This window comes from Cydia amplana, chromosome 15 (genome assembly GCF_948474715.1).
Source record: "Cydia amplana chromosome 15, ilCydAmpl1.1, whole genome shotgun sequence".
Classification (NCBI taxonomy): domain Eukaryota; kingdom Metazoa; phylum Arthropoda; class Insecta; order Lepidoptera; family Tortricidae; genus Cydia; species Cydia amplana.
This window is the reverse complement of record NC_086083.1, coordinates 11,371,681-11,392,629: the sequence shown is the minus strand read 5'-3', so window position 1 is coordinate 11,392,629 and position 20,949 is coordinate 11,371,681. Positions and strand designations below refer to the sequence as shown.

Below are 20,949 nucleotides of genomic sequence, written 5' to 3'. Positions count from 1 at the left end.
TAGGTAGGTAGGTACCTATACATAATATGGACCCTGCAAGGGCGCAGCAATCTTATAAATAAATAACAAACTAAGTACTACAATAGTTTCTTCTGAATTACATAACTCTTAACCCTTCCAGTGGCAGGCAGCCGTCATACGGTCGATTAAGTCAATTTACTCTTTAGTAGCTCATTCTAGTTTATTTTGTCGCTGTTATATAGGGTGCCCAGTAATTAGTGGATAACCTTCTAACCACCGACAAGGCACCTTAGGCTGGTCCAGAAAATGCTACGATTTAACTTCAATCACCTAGCTATTAAAAAAAATACTTAGTAAAGTTCGATTATCTCGAAAACCATGTCTTTTTACTAGACCTATAAGTGCATTTCCCGGAACAGCCTTAGGTGCCCTGTTGTTGGTTAGCAGGTTATCCATTAATTACTGGGCACATCTAGTTTTTAATTAACACATTTTACTCTGTTAAAAAAAACTACATTGTTATTTCATTCAATTAAAAAACTAAATTATTATTATTGATTTCATTTTATTTGGTTACCGTTCTAACGACATGTTGTCAAAAGGGGCAAAAGCGTCGCGAGTTTTACAAAACTAATAACCAAAATATTTAGGCATATATTTATTTAGGCATATATTTATTTTCTGGATTAAATTTTATAAAATCCGTCATTAATATATTTCATAATGCACGAGCTGTTATAGGAATTCAAGTAAAATCATTTTAATTAACCGGAAGTCGTTTATGAGTATTACGGAAATTGATATGTCACTGTGTATCTACGATCAAAAGGAGGACATTTCGTCATTTTACTAGAGGCTGTAGAGGAAACGAGGCTGCGGGAAAACGGAATATTTACAATAATATAGCTTTATATACCTATAATAATTGAACAATATGCCTTCTGATAGATTGGCCTTTGAGTACATTAATATATTGTGTTTGTTTAAAGATAGTCACGGACTTCATTGTCGAGTTATTAAGGGTTTACTTTATAAATTTTATCATGGTCATTTCATCCATCTTGATCCTGACCTGAGGGGCTATCGCGAAAACCGAAATTAGCAAATTGCGGGGATCTTTCTCTTTACTCCAATGAAGGCGTAATTATATTAGTGACAGAGAAAAATGCCAGCAATTTGGAAGGAACTTAGATTTTCGCAGTTATAACCCTGAACAAGTCCATGACTGTATCGAGCACATGGAATAAAGTTTCAGTTGTTCACTGAATTTCAGTTCAGTGAAACTGTTCTAGTTATTAAGTAGCTAGGGACAATACGGACGCAATAAACCCTTTACCAGGCTGACATTTCAAAAATAGAACACGTTATACAAATATGTATCCCTTAGCCTTAGTAGCTTCATCTTTCAGCACTTTTTTCGATAACGATTCTTTTTGCCTTATACGGCACAACCGAGGTTTGAACGCACGATTTATGACCACCACTCACATTTGAAAGGTTATTATAAGCCAACCGTTGTTAATTCCTGTATATCTAGATACAAATACCTCAACTAAGAACATTACAATGTACACACGGCAAAATACATTAGCTAATTCCGTAATGATTACCTTCGTGATTGATTGTATTGATACATATAAATAGAAATCAATTAAGGGGTTTGTTACTGCCACGAAACACCTTGTCAAAGTCTAAACCTAAACAAAACAATAATAAACATATTATAGTATTATTATTAAAGGTAGATTACAACATAAACTAAACGCATACCTATTATCAAAGCCACCATGTCTGCTATAAACGATACTGAACTTGGTAGTTAATATTAAATTTTTACCTTTGTTTATGGCTATGCCGCTATTTGTATTTGATTTCCTATCTGCTCTATATTTGTTTTGTTTTCACTGTATTTGAGTTTTACTTCTTTGAATTTATAATTTGTTAATGTGTCATATCTTCTATTTTACCGTGTAAGCGAATTGGTAAACTACTGTAAGCTTATATGAGAGAAATAAATGGTATTGTATTGTATTGTATTAGGTATACCTAACACGCAAATCAATGTTTTTTTTTAAATAGAGAGAATATAAAACCGGACGGCAGTGTTAAAAATATCAATGAGACAATGAATATTACATACAAATTTTCTTAGGTACATAGTGATAAATCATGTAAAAATATAATTGTATTTCAATGTAAGTTCTTTATGTTTTATTTAGCATCATTTGATTAACTTTTTAACAACAAATCTCTGTACTTGTACACATGAGTTAACTACAGAATTATGTCATAATTAAAAAAATACCATCGAACAATATCTAACCTGTTTTCTTTTGTGAAAATATTTCCAATTGATGTAATATAATTCTACAAAAAAGTAAATTTATTAATTTACCCTTAAAATATTACTGGCTAAGCACTCACTGGGATTGCGACGCAAATCAATATTTATATAAATCAAAAGTAATGCAATTACTTAACGATATCCATTTTCCGAATTACAAATAATTTGAAATCAGCAAGCACAAGCAATTTCGTTAACGGTTGTCGACCAGAAGATTGTAACTATTAAAAGAAATATAATAAATACTGAGAATGTTTTGAGACATATGAATAGTTTACCTAGGTATATTAAATGTCTCAAATTGAAGCATTGAAATGATATTGAATACTTACCATTAAAAAATATATTGAAAGAGTTCTTGTCTAAGAACAGACTATTTTAGTACCTAAAGTACTTAAGTTCTTTCACTTTAAAGGTTGCAAAGGTTTATGAAAACAGGGTCACAGAGCCTTAAACTTGTGGTAGTATATTTACCACCTTACCGTAAATATATCACTCCGAAGTTCACGACACTTTTACCTACAAATAATTATACATAAGGTACCTATAGTATTAAGTTAGTTCGAAAATGAACCTTAAATTTTCATCTACAAGGTCTTAATTACGGCTGACAGTAAAACCTTTTGAAAAATCTCATGTAAAGTATCCTTCGTGTTAATGGCAATGATTCGGCAGATTATTTGGCTCATAATGTCAACAACCTTAACATACAAGTGATGAGAAGCATTAACCTGCTTCAGGTAAATATTATATTTACATTAACAAATAAGCTTTGGATAAATATGACTCATAGCAGTTAACACTTGTAAATTGAGTAACTAAGAAAAAAACAAATAAAACAACAATAAAATTAATAGGATCTTGTTTCCAAAGAATAAAACTGTATTTTTTCTTTTAAAAAAGCTACCTAAAATTAAAAGGCGCAGAAAAGCTTTCGTAAGTCTTCTTTGTGGAAAATGTAACATAATGTTCTTTAGTAGGTAAGCACTATTTATAAATTGTTCAAAAGAGATTACTAATTCAAAGTTTGTTCTTGTTATTCCAATCAAACCAACATAAATAGTAGCCTTAGAGGATATAACCAAACGGAGTAGCCATTAACTGGCGTTCCCCTTTGTCGAAAATAGGCGGCCAATGGTCATACACAATGTATGGACTGACATTTATTATCTGATATGGCTATTTTTACGTTACGTATACATTTGACGTGCCCCTCCCGCGCAAAAATCGGCCGACTGTTTTGTACAGAAAATTACAGACGAGGTGTCTCCGTTTGATGATACGAGGGGTGTTCAAAATATTCTCGGTATGAGAATGAAAACAAACAAGTACGAAAAGTTTGATATTTTTATTTTTCAATATACTCCCCCCCTATGTTCATACACTTAAAAGATCGATCAATTATTTTTTTTAATCCTGCATAAAAATATTTTTTATCTTTGGTGTAAAAATGCTCCTCCACTGCCGCCTTCAATGCTTCATCATCGGAAAATTTATTTCCACGCAGATCCTTTTTAAGATTGGGGAACAAACAGAAGTCGCTGGGGGCTAAGTCCGGACTATACGGTGGGTGAGTAACAGTTTCAAACCCACATTCAACAATAGCTGCCTTGGCAATATGAGCAGTATGGACGGGGCGTTGTCGTGCAGAAGCATAACACCTTTGGTTAACTTTCCTCGCCTCTTTTCTTTGATTGCATCCTTTAATTGACGTAGAATGTTAGCGTAGTACTGTCCTGTGATATTTACACCTTTTTCTTTATAATCGATCAGTAATACTCCTTCACAATCCCAAAATATCGTGGCCATGACCTTGCCAGCTGAAGGGATGACCTTGAACTTCTTGGGATGAGCTGAACCCTTAATGTGCCACTGCATGGACTCTTGTTTACTCTCTGGGTCATAATGATGAACCCAGGTTTCATCTCCAGTAACTATTCTTTGCAGCACCTCATCAGGATTTTCACCGCACAGGTCAATAAAATCGGAACAACAAGCTACACGCATGTCTTTTTGAAGCCGAGTCAGCATTCGCGGAACCCATCTTGCACTTACTTTTGACATATTAAGATGGTCATGGATAATATCATGTACGGTACCAATAGAGAGATTGGTTACTTGTGCTATAGATTTTACCTTCACTCGACCATCTTCCAATATAAGTTTTTCCACTTTATCAATATTTTCTTGTGAAGTAGCTACTACAGGCCGGCCAGGTCTAGGGTCGTCTTCAACACTCTCCCTTCCACGTTTAAACTCGCTTGACCACTTTTGAATGGTAGATAAAGAAGGAGCAGACTCACGGTAAACACAATCCATTTCCTCTTTTATGGTTTTTTGATTTTTACCCTGTTTTGTCAAGAATTTTATCACGCATCGATGTTCTAATTTAGTTAACATTGTCAATTCCCACATGATGTTCATGTTTGTTCAGCAATTGCAGAAAAACAAAAGAACATCTCGGTTCGAATTATACTTTTTTTTAATGTCAATGAATAAACCTTAGCGGCCAGTAACGAAAGAAATTTTAGAAGAGGTTGTAAGATATCAATACCGAGAATATTTTGAACGCCCCTCGTATCCTCCAAGATAGTAGTAGTAGTAGTACTCAATTAAATAAACTCATATTAAAACTACTAAGGCACAGTAACACTTCGTGAGTGTCTATTCCCACAAATAATACAATTGATTTTATTCCATCAAACTAGGTCGAACAATTCAGATTTTTTAACTCATGTTTTATTTTGTTTTGTATTTTAAATAAATTGTGCCCGATCCATTTTGTTCATCCAATTATAAAAATGTACTTACTTGTTTCGCTTCTGTGTAAATTTATGACTGTTTTTACTGATTGCCCTCAAATTATCTGCTTTTATTTGGATTTTGAAATATCTCATTTTCACTGTATCACATGTGCTTTGCATGTATTTACATTCCCAATTTCTACGAGTTCCTGTAATTGGCTCTGCTAATAAGCTAAAGGAATCGTTAATAACTGTTGGTATTCCTTGTCTAAAAATAAATAAATATAACATCAAAATCAAGTATTAAATTAACATTGAAACTAAATAAAAACTGTATGTATAATTAGTCAAACAAGATTTGTCAGTAAATAAGAACAAAACAAAACTAGACTCATCCTTTTCTTTTGGGTGCTAGTACTAGTATAAGACAAAGATAGGTACTAGTATGATTATCTCTGTCTATGTTTGTACCAGGGATGTTGCGAATATCCGCATCCGCATCCGCATCCGCAACCGCGGAACATCCGCATTATTTTCAACATCCGCTTCCGCATCCGCATAAATTCGATGCGGATTTAATGCGGATGCGGATGTGGAACAGATCGGTACAGGAACGTCTTAGCATCGGCGTAAGTGCTAGACTGCTAGGTAATTTAGTCATTAACCAAAAAACCCTATTAGAAATGAGCAGTCAAGCGTGAGTGGGACTTAATGTACGGAACCCTTGTGATGTGAGCCTTTAAAAATCCGCATCGCATCCGCGGATGTCAAAAAATCGGCATCCGCAACATCCCTGGTTTGTACATCTATAGCCATCCATACTTGGGTTGCCTCTTGATGGTCTTGACTTCCTCGATCTTGACCTGAGGGCGGAGGGGCTCCGGCGAGGGAGGGGGGATGAGTTGCTCCGTGCTAGACGTCGAGGTCAGCCGCGGGGCCGAGCCTGGCGGGGTGGGTGAGCGCTGGAAAATGGCGAGCTTTCAATAGTAGTTAGTGTTACAAGGTAGTCCTTCCTTATGCGCACTGCCAAGGAATGGAATTCCTTGCCGGCGTCTATATTTCCGAGCTCATATAACCCGGCAACCTTCAAATCAAGGGTGAACAGGCACCTTCTGGGCAGACTCGCTCCATCGTAGGCCACGTCTTCGCCTCGGCTAGTCTGTGGCCATGAGTAATAAATAAAAAAAAAAAAAAAAAAGGGATCAAAATGATATAATAATATTTCCGTCAAGGGCGTACATTGAATCCTGAATGAAGCGATGGATTCTAAAGTAAAATTGTGAGCGTAATGATCCGAGGGATTCAAGTGTTAACGCCCAAGACGAAATAATTTTGATACCGTGTGACACATACTGCTTTTCACATCAACTATGAGGATAATAAAAAAATCTTAGTGTTGACACAATCTGATGCTTAAACAGATTATTTAAGCTAAAAAAATGTGCAAAAAAAATTAAAAATAGTGTGCTAGAACAGAAAAGTGTTACTTTGATCCCTCCTAGCAGGGAGGAAAAGTGCCACTTTGATCCCTCCTAGCAGGGAATAAAAAGCTCTTTTCTAATAGGAGATGTGAAAATTAATAATAAATAACCCACCCATGTTTTGTTGTGTTTTGTTAATGTTATAATAATGGATTTTTCTTTTAATTTTTCTTTTTTATAATGACCGTGTGCTTTTTTTATAACTTTGTGCTGTAAAAGATCGTGGCCCCGACGGAAGACCAGCGCTAGCCTAGCCAGGCTAGCACCATGCTGAGTCGGGAGGTCGGGACTATTTCGTGACTATCATGTTGTTATGTTACTTGTTGTTTTCTTTTATTTTTTGTCACGAATAAACGCTCTCTATTCTATTCTCTCTAAAATTCACGTCGCCTAGGTATGGATCATACATATTTTATTGTATTTGTATACTTAACTCCTTCGCGTCTTGCAGACAACGCAAAGGTAAGAGAATGAAAAGCAAAGGTAAGAGGTTCCTAGTTGACTACGGAACCCTAAAAACTGTAACAAATATTTTTCAAAACAGCCTACTACCTACAGACTGTTTGCGTGCTTTTAAAATGAAAATGTTTTTATAAATAATTACTTTGAACTTATTATCCTTTTGAACAAAGGATGTTTCACGTCAAAAATACGTATTTCCGTGACGGAAATATTTGTGGCGTTATCAAAGCGGCTGATGAAAGTTACGTATTTTAAGGTATTTACCTTAAAATACGTGTATTTTGACAGGTTTATATTAAGAGGGAATGCAAAACAAAATATAATTAAACTGATAGCAATATATAGATAACTAAAATTACCTACTTTCGTTTGGTACCTACCTAGATATATCTAATGATATCGTAGGTACAACTAAATGCTAGTATAGTAGGGTAGGACATATTCCGCAAAAATACGGTAAATAATTGAATTCCGATTGTATTAATGCTGTTACCTATACGTAGGAGTAAGTACATGCGTTTCCTTTTATCCTAATTTATAATTTATAAAAGTAATATATCGCTGACGTTTTGGATTGATCTAACTTACTTGTCCATTTTTCATTCGTTCAGTATTATTATTCGTTTGTAATAATTTTGATGTGATCTATAAAGTGGAAGACTTGGACGGACTTGGAAGACTTCTGTGGAGCCTGGGAAGAACTTACCGGAGGCGCTGAAGTCTGCGGGCTTGGAGCCCTCACCGACGACGTAGCAGGGGACTTAGGGGGCGAAGGGGGCTTCGGGGCGGGGGATTTGGGGGGCGAGGGGGGCTTTGACGTCGTGGGGGACTTGGGTGGCGTGCTCGGTGTCACCTCCATTGTTGGTGCTGGTGGAGCCTGGGGGTGAACATTGCGTTTTATGTAAGGTGTTTTCTTATTATGATACTTTTTCAAGTTCAGACGCCTTTATAGAAATAAGTATACGAGCGTTAATTTTTCTATTTTTGGTGGGTCTAACGGTTGTACGGTCGAAAGTATTAATTTATGACCACAGACCAATGTCTGTGGTCATAAATTAATATTTTATGGGTCATAAAGCGTCAGCAATGACAATTCATTGCTGACGCTTTATGACCCATATCGTCCCTTGTCACAGTGGCAATCAATATGAAAGACCTCATACTATTGTCACTGTGACAAGGTATATATAAAATGAGTCATCAATTAAAACATTCGTCTGTACCTCGTTTTGCTTTCGTATATTTTACCTTAGGTTTGACCGGCGCGGGCGGAGGTGGTATGGCGCCTTCTGTAGGTTTTATTTCTGGGGCCACTGGTCTGGCGACTGCAATGTCCTCAGGAGGCTTGTCTTCTGCTGACGGCTGTTCAGCCAAAATAATAATGTCTAAGTTGTCATTGGTTTTGACTAAAAATTATAAGAGGCATATAACGAACTTTCATTAGCGAGATGATATAGAAAAAACACGAGTATATAATATACATATATACAAGGTGGCAAACGAGGAGACGACGAATCGCCCGAAGGGAGCGATTACCGTTGCCCACGGACACCGGCAACACGGGGTTGTTTTGCGTTTCTCCAGAAATTTCCGGCCTTGCACAGCTACACTGTGGAATAAACTGTCGCCTGCGGTATTTCCGAACCGATAATTATAGAATAGAATACACGATTAATGTATGTGTGAATGTATTAGATACTAATATACGTGTTTAATGAAATATCAGTAACGCAGGATGACCTTGCCTCACCTGGTCATCTTGTGCCGGTGGTCCAGGCTTGATGACCTTTGGTGGTGAGTCGCCAGGGACACGCTTTCCTACCAATGGTGTTGGTTCTAAACAAGAATAAGTAATTAAAATCAATTATAACCAGAAAAAACCATTCATATTAGTTTTCGATAGGATATTTTTGTACTACCAAGGTCATACAATTTTGTAAAAGCACAGGTGGGGCTGGTGGAGCATCATATTTTTTTTGTGCTTCTGGCACTATAGTGCTTGACACCGGTAGACCGCACGTAGTGGCTGACACTGATGATTTAATAAATATAGCGGCAAATTTAAAAAAAAATCGCGGGTTAGCAAGACTACGTTAGAATTTTTTGAGAATCGCATGGCAGTTATCTGTGGAACTGTTTTGTTTACATTTCATCGTTGTTTACATCGCTGCTTTTTGTTCGTTTCCTAGGGATATCATACTTTAGTATGCTTTGCATTGCTTCTGACGTATCCCGCTTGACAGACTGTGCCAGTTGCACTATCCGCACTAGGCAGACTGATCAACGTCACCCGGCCCACCGCGGCGGTTTACTATGAAACTTTCCATGCAATAAAGTTTTGCGAACTGTTTAACGATGACAAACAGGTTGGTGCAACTGACCCTATACGAGTATGTATATAATGTTACCAGTTTCTTGTTCTTCAGGCACCGGGCTGACTGGCCTCGCTGACGTGCTTGGCACCGGGCTGGGACTCCGCGGAGTGGGCGCCGGCGATGGCGCTGGTGATGGCGCCGGTGACGGCGGTGACGGCCTTGGAGTTACTACTATCCCCTGATAAAAACAAGAAATAAGTAAAAAAAAATAGTATAGGTAGCACATTGTAACTGGTGAATCTCTAATATGACTTGGAACTCCGGTAGCCGTTTAAGAAGTGTAACGCTCTTACGGTAGATGTCGCTAAGGGTGGAAAGATTTGCTGGCTATGGATGAGGTCTTGGTTACTCAGATGGCAGAGCGCTGGAATATCGATCCAGAGGCCGTGAGTTCAAGTCTCACCCAAGACAGTAATTTTTCCACTTTTAAATTTATTCTAAGCTTAATACTCTTAATAGCATCGGCCGCAGACGTTTCTGCTTGTAAAAAAATTAAAAAAAAAAAAGTACAAAACGCACTGGATAACCGTTTTAAATGTAGTTTTTTATTTATTTTCTTGAAGAGAAACCAAACACTAAGGCCTCCTACTAACGAGCGCTTTTTTAACGCGCGTTAAAAAAGCGCTTCCGTCCACACGCTAAATTCGACTTAACGACCAACGCTTAAAGTCGAAAATCCAATAACGCTTAATAATAAGCGCCACCGCCATCGTGTGAATAAATACTCATGTATCCATTTGTGCCATTCAAACGCTTTTTTAACGCGCGTAGAAAAATCTCTCGCGCGAATTGGGCCTAAGCTGAAAATTGCTAAGGTGGAAAAAATGGAAAAACTATAATGTCAAGCAAACATTTTTTTTACATGACATAGCAAGTACAAGCCTCGCCCATGATGCCGGTTGTCAATGCCACTGTGCGAGCTAGACAGGAATATAATTAAAGCGCGTTCGATAGAAACAGAAACAGGACGGGTCAATGAACGAAATTCTTCATGGTTGCGTCCTTATATCTAATCTAATACCTTTAAACGAGCAATTATTGATTATTTCATCATTTATTTAAATGATTAAATTTATTATATGGGGGTTTTCGGGGGCGAAAAATCGATATAGCTTAGTGTTGTGAATAACGCTAATTTTGAGGCTTAAAAACTCGAACCCTTAAGACTCTCGAGGTTTAACGCCTCACAGGCGGCAAAGACGATTTCTTGCATCCATACGCGTAAAATAAATAAATACAATTCTCAAATATAGTCGAGTCTTCAAGACTTACGAGTCTTGAAGGCTCGAGTCTTTAAGCCTATAAATAAGCGTTATTCACAACACTGAATAGCTAGGTCTTATCTCTGGGAAAACGCGCATTTTTGAGTTTTTATATTTTTCCGAGCAAAGCTCGGTCTCCCAGATATTTATCCTTAAAAAAGATAAGATAAGATAAAAGATAGTTTATTCAAGTAGGCATAATTACAATGCGCTTATGAACGTCAAATAAAGCTAGGTAGACCGGCTCCAAAGGTAAACGTAACGTACCATGTTCAGCGGGACAGGAGTTGTGGTTCGAGGCTTGGGCGAGCTGCCCCGGCAGGGACTCTTCATTGCAGCACCCAGTAAAGCACCAGTGCCTGAATCGAACATAACTACTGTATTCGCCTTACTGTTTTTAAACTACCGTGAAGAAAAATATCCAAGTTTTGGATAAGCATAATCAGCATTGCTGACTTTCAAAGTAGAATGCTATATTTACCTATCTCTGTCGCGGTAGGTACATGTAAGGTACATAATTGTTTGCCAATAGTTTGCTAAGGAACCTATTGGCGAATGTAAATGTGTTGTGTTATGTGGTGTGTGTATATTGGTGTGTGGAAGACAAAACACGAACTCAATATTTAAAACTAGTACAGGAAAAGTAGCGTATTTTATAAGCTTTGTTTATGACCTTAATCTTGGCACTAGAAATGAGGATCTGCCGTGTCCTATCAAATTTTAGACGTCCTAACTCCTTTTCGGGGGGTATGTGCAGGGGGTTCATTTAAAAACAATCACGTTTCACAAACTAGGCAAGTGAGGTATCATTTTCGTGTATTTTTTGCGCTGAATCGAATGATTGCTCTGTTTAGAAATCGTGGTACTTTGAGAGAGCAAAGACATGCTCACTACGTGGTTTCCATGGTGACTTGTTTAACGGAGTGGATCCTCCTTCAGGAGTGGGTCCCACATCCTCGGAGATATCCTTGATCAGCTCCAGCAGGGTGTGGCCAGGGGTAACTGGCATGGAGACGGGTGACGCACCTCGAGAGCCCTCTGCAACAAGGGAAGAGTTAACGGCCTTAGGGCCACTTGCACTTCACTAACCCGGGGTTAACCGGTAGTTACCATGGTTACCAGTACAGTTTGACACTGGGTTACGGGTTTACCGATTAACCCCGGGTTTGTAGGGTGGTGTAAGTGGCGCTTAGTCGGTCAGTAGTGATCCTGTGTGCGAAGCTTTGTTCACCACGGATATTTCTGCCATTTTCAACCAAAAGAGTAGGTATACTTAGGGCTGATTTAGACGGCGCGCGAACTCGCATGCGATTTTAGTTACATTGCGGACTGTTGGTTACGTCCAATTCAACCGACCGATCTAAACCCGTAATGTAATGAAACTCGCATGCGAGTTCTCGTATCGTCTAAATGAGCCCTTATTGTCGCGTCGGTTGTCAATAAGGCTCTATTTCCATTAGCTTCAATTTGAAATCAACCTTATCGATAACCGACAATGTGGTACCTTTAGGTCGAAAACGTCACATTTGTTCTTCCGTTATGGACGTTTTCTGACTACATATTTCTATCACAACACAAGACTTGTTGCGCTTACTACGGGACTAGGTCGATTTTTGTATGATATTGATTTACCAATTTAATTATATAAGATATACGAGCGTAGCCGATAAGTGATAACATGGGAAAACCGTATGTAGCGAAAAGCGACTACGGATAGAGCACCCGCCTGGCGAGTTGCTGGCAGCGAATATGCATTAAAGAAAAACGTCCTTTCTCAAGATCAGAAGAATTTATAATTTGTGTATGAGAGTTCAATGTACTTTAATTTACCGTGTCTTAAATTGTAAAGTAATCTTTCCTTAAAGACATTTCTAATAAAATGCTGTGACTTTAATAATAATTAATTCAAATAAGGTTTAACGACGTACCGCGAACCGCCCTTTGTCTGAGTTTAGATTTAGTCGGGTTTTCTTAATTACTTTTTACTTCGTTATAGCTAATGTAAGGGTAAAAACACCAGAGCACCATTTTAAACAATATTTATTAGGGAATCACAATAATAATCAGAGTTTTGGACTTAGGTAATACGCGACGCCGATCACGCGCAAAAACCGATCTCTAGATGACAGACGTCATAGTGTTGCTCTATCCCCGGTTCTCGTAGTGATGTCAAGACCGCTGTTTGACGATGCCGCCTTTTAGCTCGGCCATCGCCTGACCCGACCAGCGCCCCGCAGGTCACTGTCATCAGTGCAGCCACTGAAGTCTGCCACAGCCAACGCAGTCGCAGCAAGCTGGGTCTTCACCAGGTGGATGTAGCCTCCACCAGTTCAATATTAATTGGCTTCTCCGTTGTAGGATGTAAGACTCCCTCGCATGCACACACAAAAATGCGTACAACTCGTGAGAGGCTAACATGGCACACGTCTCATGCATGTGCGGAGCTGCCTAGGCTAGGACACCACTGCCCTTGTAGGCGCAACTACCGTAGAAGTCGGCCCTTCACGATAAGGTTGTCACGGAGCTCAGTGCACGCACTCGCTCCAACTGGGTATTTCGAACAGGCACTCCCTCCAACTCTACTGGATCCGGTACTTCGCCAGCGATCCCTGGAAGGTATAAGTGCAAGCAACCCTTTCAAGGTAACCTTGAGATCATCAGTCTTCAGGTCATTAAAATATCCTTTTGTAAACAAGGTCTCAAGCCAACCTCTCAAGGTCAACAACAAATAGTACGATACGATATAGATAAAACATTCATCGGTAGTAGAAATAATGGTCCTCTTAAGGATAATATCATATCACATGCAATGGTCCGCCTCTTAAAGCCTGCACTGCAGATACCAGGAACAAACTAGCCTGTTAAAGATAGTCTTGTATCACATGCAATGGTCCGCCTCTTAAGGCCTGCACTGCAGCAAATACCAGTAACAACCATCCTCTTAAGGAAAGTCTTATATCACATGCAATGGTCCGCCTCTTAAGGCCTACACTGCAAACACCAGTAACAACCATCCTCTTAAAGATAGTCTTATATGACATGCAATGGTCCGCCTCTTAAAGCCTACACTGCAAATACCAGTAAACAACCATCCTCTTAAGGATAGTCTTATATCACATGCAATGGTCCGCCGCTTAAGGCCTGCACTGCAGATATACCAGTAACAAAATTAGCCTATTAAGGATAATCTAAGCTCACATGCAACGGTCCGCCTTTTAAGGCCTGCATTGCAGCAAATACCAGTAACAACCATCCTCTTAAAGATAGTCTTATATGACATGCAATGGTCCGCCTCTTAAAGCCTACACTGCAATACCAGTAAACAACCATCCTCTTAAGGAATGCAATGGTCCGCCTCTTAAAGCCTACACTGCAAATACCAGTAAACAACCATCCTCTTAAGGATAGTCTTATATCACATGCAATGGTCCGCTTCTTAAAGCCTACACTGCAAATACCAGTAAACAACCATCCTCTTAAGGATAGTCTTATATCACATGCAATGGTCCGCCTCTTAAAGCCTACACTGCAAATACCAGTAACAACCATCCTCCCAAGGATAGTCTATATCACATGCAATGGTCCGCTTATTAAAGCCTACACTGCAATTACAATTAACAACCATCCTCTTAAGGATAGCCTTATATCACATGCAATGGTCCACCTCTTAAGGCCTACACTGCAAATACAAGTAACAACCATCCTCTTAAGGATAGTCTTATATCACATGCAATGGTCCGCCTCTTAAGGCCTACACTGCAAATGCCAGTAACAACCATCCTCTTAAGGATAGTCTTATATCACATGCAATGGTCCGCCTCTTAAGGCCTACACTGCAAATACAAGTAACAACCATCCTCTTAAGGATAGTCTTATATCACATGCAATGGTCCGCCTCTTAAGGCCTACACTGCAAATATCAGCAACAACCATCATCTGAAGGATAGTCTTATATCATATGCAATGGTCCACCTCTTAAGGCCTACACTGCAAATACCAGTAACAACCATCCTCTGAAGGATAGTCTTATATCACATGCAATGGTCCGCCTCTTAAGGCCTACACTGCAAATATCAGCAACAACCACCCTCTCAAGGATAGTGACAAGCAACAGGCCGCTCCTTAAAGCCTCTGTTGCGATTACCGGCGCCAGGAAGTAGCCTATTAAGGATAGCATCCCTTGCCAAGACTCAATCCGAGTGTCTAATAAAATTAATCAAGCACAATGTGTTTATTTTAGTCGGCAAACCCGTTAACAAAACACATAAGTATGACAACAGTAACCCAGTTCTAAATCTGGGATAAAACAAAATCACAACTCGATTCCAAACTCGAGAGTAAGTAATATAAATAAAATAACACTCAGTTCTCAATTCGAGTGTCTAATAAAATTAATCAAGCACAATGTGTTTATTTTAGTCGCCAAACCTGTTAACAAAACACATAAGTATGACAACAGTAACCCAGTTCTAAATCTGGGATAAAACAAAATCACAACTCGATTCCAAACTCGAGAGTAAGTAATATAAATAAAATAATCACTCAGTTCTCAATCCGAGTGTCTAATAAAATTAATCAAGCACAATGTGTTTATTTTAGTCGGCAAACCTGTTAACAAAACACATAAGTATGACAACAGTAACCCAGTTCTAAATCTGGGATAAAACAAAATCACAACTCGATTCAGAGTAAGTAATATAAATAAAATAATCACTCAGTTCTCAATCCGAGTGTCTAATAAAATTAATCAAGCACAATGTGTTTATTTTAGTCGGCAAACCTGTTAACAAAACACATAAGTATGACAACAGTAACCCAGTTCTAAATCTGGGAAAAAACAAAATCACAACTCGATTCCAAACTCGAGAGTAAGTAATATAAATAAAATAATCACTCAGTTCTCAATCCGAGTGTCTCATAAAATTATATCTCAGTTCCTAATCTGAGAGTATACTCGTAGTCAGTTCTTAATCTGAAAACGGTACATGGGAAATATAAAATAATAAACAGTTGCTACTATGCAACCAATTGTAAATGATCATGTGCAACTTGGCTTGCCTCTTCCGTGCCCCTAAATAAAGGCAACACTCTTACTATACCAACATTGAACTACAGTAGAGCCTGAACAGAAGTTCATGTTATCGAGGTTCCTCTCTTACCCAGGTTCGCCTTATCGAGGTTTCACAAATTGTATTTTTCAACCATCATCACTTCGTATATTGATAATGACCAATCAGTCAAATCATGGCACATATGCTTAAACCATAAAGCTTCCAATCCCAAGACACACATGGTTGATTTTCTCCAGCTGTGCATGTGCATTTTATGTGTAGATAACTCAACACATTATCATCCAGGTTAACTTATACCTGCACAAAACTAAATAATTTTGTTAAATGCCATGCAAGCACACATTGTAAGGTAAATGAGTTCATAACATAATAAACCACAATTTATGCATTTTTCAAAACAATGAAATACATACTTAGTGAACCCACAAAATTTGTGAAACATATTATTATTTATAACTTCTGATTTATGAAACCCAGAAGTAATAAAAGTGTACTGTTTATTAATGCAAACGGTACCATAACACACTACAAGTTCAGACGAAAACCGTCAATAACTTCAAACAGTAGCTCATGACATGATATTCTTCGGTCAATGTTCATTAGCAGTGAATGGGTTAAAATAGTTATTTCGAAAGCTTTAACCAAGCTATTTACCTTCGTTTAATATTCACCCATAAAACACTTATCGGACTGGAACGTTTAGAGTCCAGTCGCACTTGTATGTAAAAGACATGTATCATGTAGACCGTCAATATCCATATTGACTCCTGAAAGTATTTACCTCGCTTACCATTAGCAACAACCTGCTTTACCAGTGTCATACTCAGCTCAGTAAATATCTTGTTCAATATGTCCATCTCTTTGACAAGATTTTAACCTTGGAAATTCATCAAACTTCATCAGTAATAAAGTTTTGTTATAAGGAAATGCATCTGAAACATACTGTTAGAACACAAATGATTATCATTGTCAATAACTCAAACACTTGACAATGTCATGCCAATAACTTTCATTAGTTTGGTAAGTCTGTTTAAATATATGTCTTTGGTTCATTTTATAACATGACATTTTGTGATAAATATTTGCAATGCAAACTTAAACCAACATCCCAATGAACAAAACAACAACCACAACATACTATAAGCTGTATGCAATTAATTTGTATAAACATTCATAAGATTTTTCATACATAGAACCAATCAATAATATGTACAGACAGAAATTTTCTCAACATCTCAAATGATTCACTGCCTTATTTATCAGTATGTCTGCAGCTTAATGTTAATTGCAAAGATGCAGGAGGTTATATGTGATATGAACTGTCTTTTAAAATATTCAGTCCGAGGAGGCTCCGGAAACATGGAGTGACTACATTTGTCACAGACACTACTAACCAGCTTGAAATAAATGTCACCTTTCGCTTATTCACAAAGCGCATTTTACTAACCACACACAGTCAATGTAACACATACTGACCGTTAGTATACATGTACAACATGAACAAACATTTTATTTCTAAATAAATACCTCATTTTCCATGACATCGGAAATTAGCCACTTATCAACATATTTTCTCCATATATGAATTATGAGCACTAGGACATAATATACCTGGCATCCATAACCAATTAACTTTGAAATATTACCCATGTCCATTCGGGTTCATTATAGAGGCCTGACCCGATAGTCACTCTAGTGCGTTCAACGACGGTATGGTCGTTCAATTCAAGAATCATTGCTGTCAAATTTCTGGAAATTACACAAACCAAAAACATACCAACAAAGCATTATTTCAGTTGCAATAAGCATGTGTAATATCACACACACACACATGTGAAACAACAAGTAATTTCTCCTTATCGTTGTTGTAACCAATATTCCAGTGTTTTTGAAAACTTGTAATCTATTTTATTTTGACTGAAAGGATAAAGTATTAAATAGCACTCATTGTTAATCATGAAAGCATAATACCACCATACATATAGCATCAATCAAGGCTAAATTTACATTACCAAACTTGTTTTATATGCTTTTTACTTGAATGTAAATTTTACCACGACACAAACTTTAGAAAATGTTCATAGCATTTTGTTAATATGTCATGTAGACATACTTAATCACATTATGTTATGTATAAAACACACGGCAAGGCTCGATACGCTAGCAGCCAATAGCCGGCACAGGTTAGTTTTTAGGTTATTCTTGTAGGTATGATTTTGACACCAATCTTGGACTTTGTATATTTAAGTCCCTAACTGATGAGTGGTGTTGGTGCATTTACTCATTACAATCAGATTAACGATCAGAACAATGAAACAAGGAAGGACTACGCGCGGTAAATTTCGTAATGTCAATTTCGATAAATTATATCGTAGTAGGCGGGAATCCACTATCGCACTTCTGAAGCTGTAAGGGTAAAAACACCAGAGCACCATTTTAAACAATATTTATTAGGGAATCACAATAATAATCAGAGTTTTGGACTTAGGTAATACGCGACGCCGATCACGCGCAAAAACCGATCTCTAGATGACAGACGTCATAGTGTTGCTCTATCCCCGGTTCTCGTAGTGATGTCAAGACCGCTGTTTGACGATGCCGCCTTTTACTAATCTATTGTATCTAGTGGTTCTTATTTAAAAAAAATTGTTTAAGGTCAACCGAGGTAAATGCGTCACTTGAGGTAAATGCGTCTTGTAAAGATTTCTTCTAGACGGAACATTTTAGAACTATTGCAACCCTGTTTGAATTGTGGTCACTGAACTTTTAATGCAGACGGTTATAATAGTTATACCTAATATGTTGCGTTTCGAAGATATCTTAAAATGACGCATTTACCACAAGAGACGCATTTACCTCGGTTGACCTTATGTAGAGTTGATGCAAGAACTTGCATTAATAGATATAAAGCGAGGTTTAGTTAGACTAGCAAGAACTTGCATGCAATTTACGTTACTTACATTGCCCACTGCATTCAAAAGTTTGATCAGATACCGCAAACGGAATAGAAGGAACGAAAAATGTATGGATATTTTTGAGCACCATTTTTCTCCTGTTATCCGCCCCGGCCCGTATAAGTAATTTTATCCTCCTAAGGCCCAAGGCCCTACCTATAGTACATATTCAGTTCGATGTAATTTAAACCATGTTCAATTGGAACAGAGTCGCTTTTGCTTTGTTTCTTTCAATTTTCAAACAACGCAAACACAACTCTATTTCCTACAATTTAGGTTCAAATTTCAGTGGCAAATTTTGGATGTTTTGTTTGTATGGCTGGGCCTTAGGAGGCTATACCTACCTGGTATTGGCGACCTCATCACCAGCTTCCTAGCTTCATCCATAGCGCGCTGGAGGTTCTGTTGGTTCTTGAAGGACGATCTACTGCGGCAGCGGCCGATTTGGGACCTGTTGTAATAATAACTTTATCATTATTCTTCTTCTCTGTGAAAAAACTATAAGGTTGCAATGCAAAAAAATACATAAGGGCAATGTAGAAAAGACTAGCATGGCAGCATAGAAAATTTTAGACGGTAAGACCGTCATAGGGAACTCTCGTATTTGTATATTCGGACTAATTAGGTAATATCATATTCTAGGTTTCTGAATTAATTATCTTACCCCTATAGTAGAGGAAGTGCTATTCCGTGACACGCGAGTGCTTACGTGGGGAAACATTTAACCGCCCATACTTACTTTTTAACATTATTTTTGTAAAAAAATACGGAAAATAAATCAGTTTGTAATCATTTTAATGGAATAAAAGGAATCAAAAACTATTAGATAAACCTTTGTGGTATTATTTCCAGGCGTTTCTGCTTAATACAAAATTAATTTATTAGAAAAAGTAACATTTATTATATTATGATTTTAGTTGTACAAGAAAATTACCTTGACTAAGGTACCTATATCTACCATGACCAAGTAATCAGATTTTTTTTTTCAGAATCAAGTTTTTTATTCGTGATAAACTTAATACTAAAATTACATACAAAAGTATAACTAAAAACTACAACAATGCATAAAATAGGTGAGTTAAAGTTTATCACGAAATGGTCTCGCCCTCGCCTCGGTATTTCGCCACGGGAGGCGAAATGCTCATAATGTGAGCACTCTATAGGGTACACTACTATCGTATCTTGGCTCTAATGATATAACGATAAATGATTTGGCATAAATAAGTCGACATTTAACTTCGCCCGGATCCCCCGACGTTCACGCTTGACCGAGCACACTTTGACGCAATAGATGTGATTTATACGTCGCGTATATATTCTGCTCATGTGTGTGTGTGTGAACACAGCGAACGTACGAGTACAGATGCGCCTAATACTTTACCAAAGCATAGAGAAAAAAATACATAGAGTTCTCACTCCATACATCAGTTTTAGTACTAAAAAGACTATTAGCATCTAGCATCGAGTAGCGGAACTATCAGTTACTACTACATCTATTGTCAAGTAACAGTACCGATAGTTCCGCTACTCGATGCTAGATGTAGACACTGAAATTAATAGTCTGAACTGATGTATGGAGTGAGCACTCTTGTCTTACTATATTTCTCTATGACCAAAGTGATAAATACATGCAAGTTATTTGATGATGACGATGATATACATATCAATGTGGTTAAGTGAAGGGGACGGACTGAAAACCAGCGCTGCGCAGGCAATTTGTGATGAAATGGCTGACGCAGCGTATGCTGAGCCCGTTCCTTTTGCCGCACATGACAATTTCTTGATTTTATTATATTTTGAAATTAACCTATGTTTTGTGTGTGGCAATAAATGGTTTCTTATTCTTATACACCAAAGTAAGGACGCTTCGCACGAAGAATTTCGTCGTCATTGCCTATCTCTATCGCATGTGTATACGTATATTGCTGTCCCGCCTATAATACCATCGGTGAATGACACCGGGACAGCAATATTATTATTATGCGCGTACGATAGAGATAGGAAATCGTTTATACTTCGCACTTCGTGCTTAGCGTCCTCACTTTATTTTTTATCAGCAGTGGCAATTCTTGAATGTGTAATTACTCGTATTTTTTTCACCACACCAGGCGGTCTAGCATGAGTTGCGTTCTCGCGCGCGACTTCATAGTCATACATCTGGCGCGACTTCAAGTATGGACTCGCGCGCGAGAACGCAAGTTATGCTAGACCGCCAGCTCGGAAAGGCTTACTTTGCACTTCAAAAACTGATAGCAAAGTTGCATTTTATTCACATGTCAGGAAAAGTAATCAAA

At 37.9% G+C, this 20,949-nt stretch overlaps 1 protein-coding gene across 1 annotated transcript in view; it reads right to left on the bottom strand.

The window, feature by feature from the left end:
* Positions 1-5,855: 5,855 nt before the first annotated feature.
* LOC134654814 (transient-receptor-potential-like protein) overlaps positions 5,856-20,949 on the bottom strand; it is a 50,638-nt gene continuing 35,544 nt past the window's right edge. The window contains exons 18-25 of the mRNA XM_063510285.1: positions 19,000-19,106; positions 11,521-11,667; positions 10,897-10,988; positions 9,401-9,545; positions 8,743-8,828; positions 8,241-8,354; positions 7,699-7,869; positions 5,856-6,011 (exon numbers count right to left, since the gene is read on the bottom strand). Of these exons, the coding sequence (XP_063366355.1) occupies positions 5,856-6,011; positions 7,699-7,869; positions 8,241-8,354; positions 8,743-8,828; positions 9,401-9,545; positions 10,897-10,988; positions 11,521-11,667; positions 19,000-19,106 (1,018 nt within the window). The remainder of the gene's footprint in view (positions 6,012-7,698; positions 7,870-8,240; positions 8,355-8,742; positions 8,829-9,400; positions 9,546-10,896; positions 10,989-11,520; positions 11,668-18,999; positions 19,107-20,949) is intronic.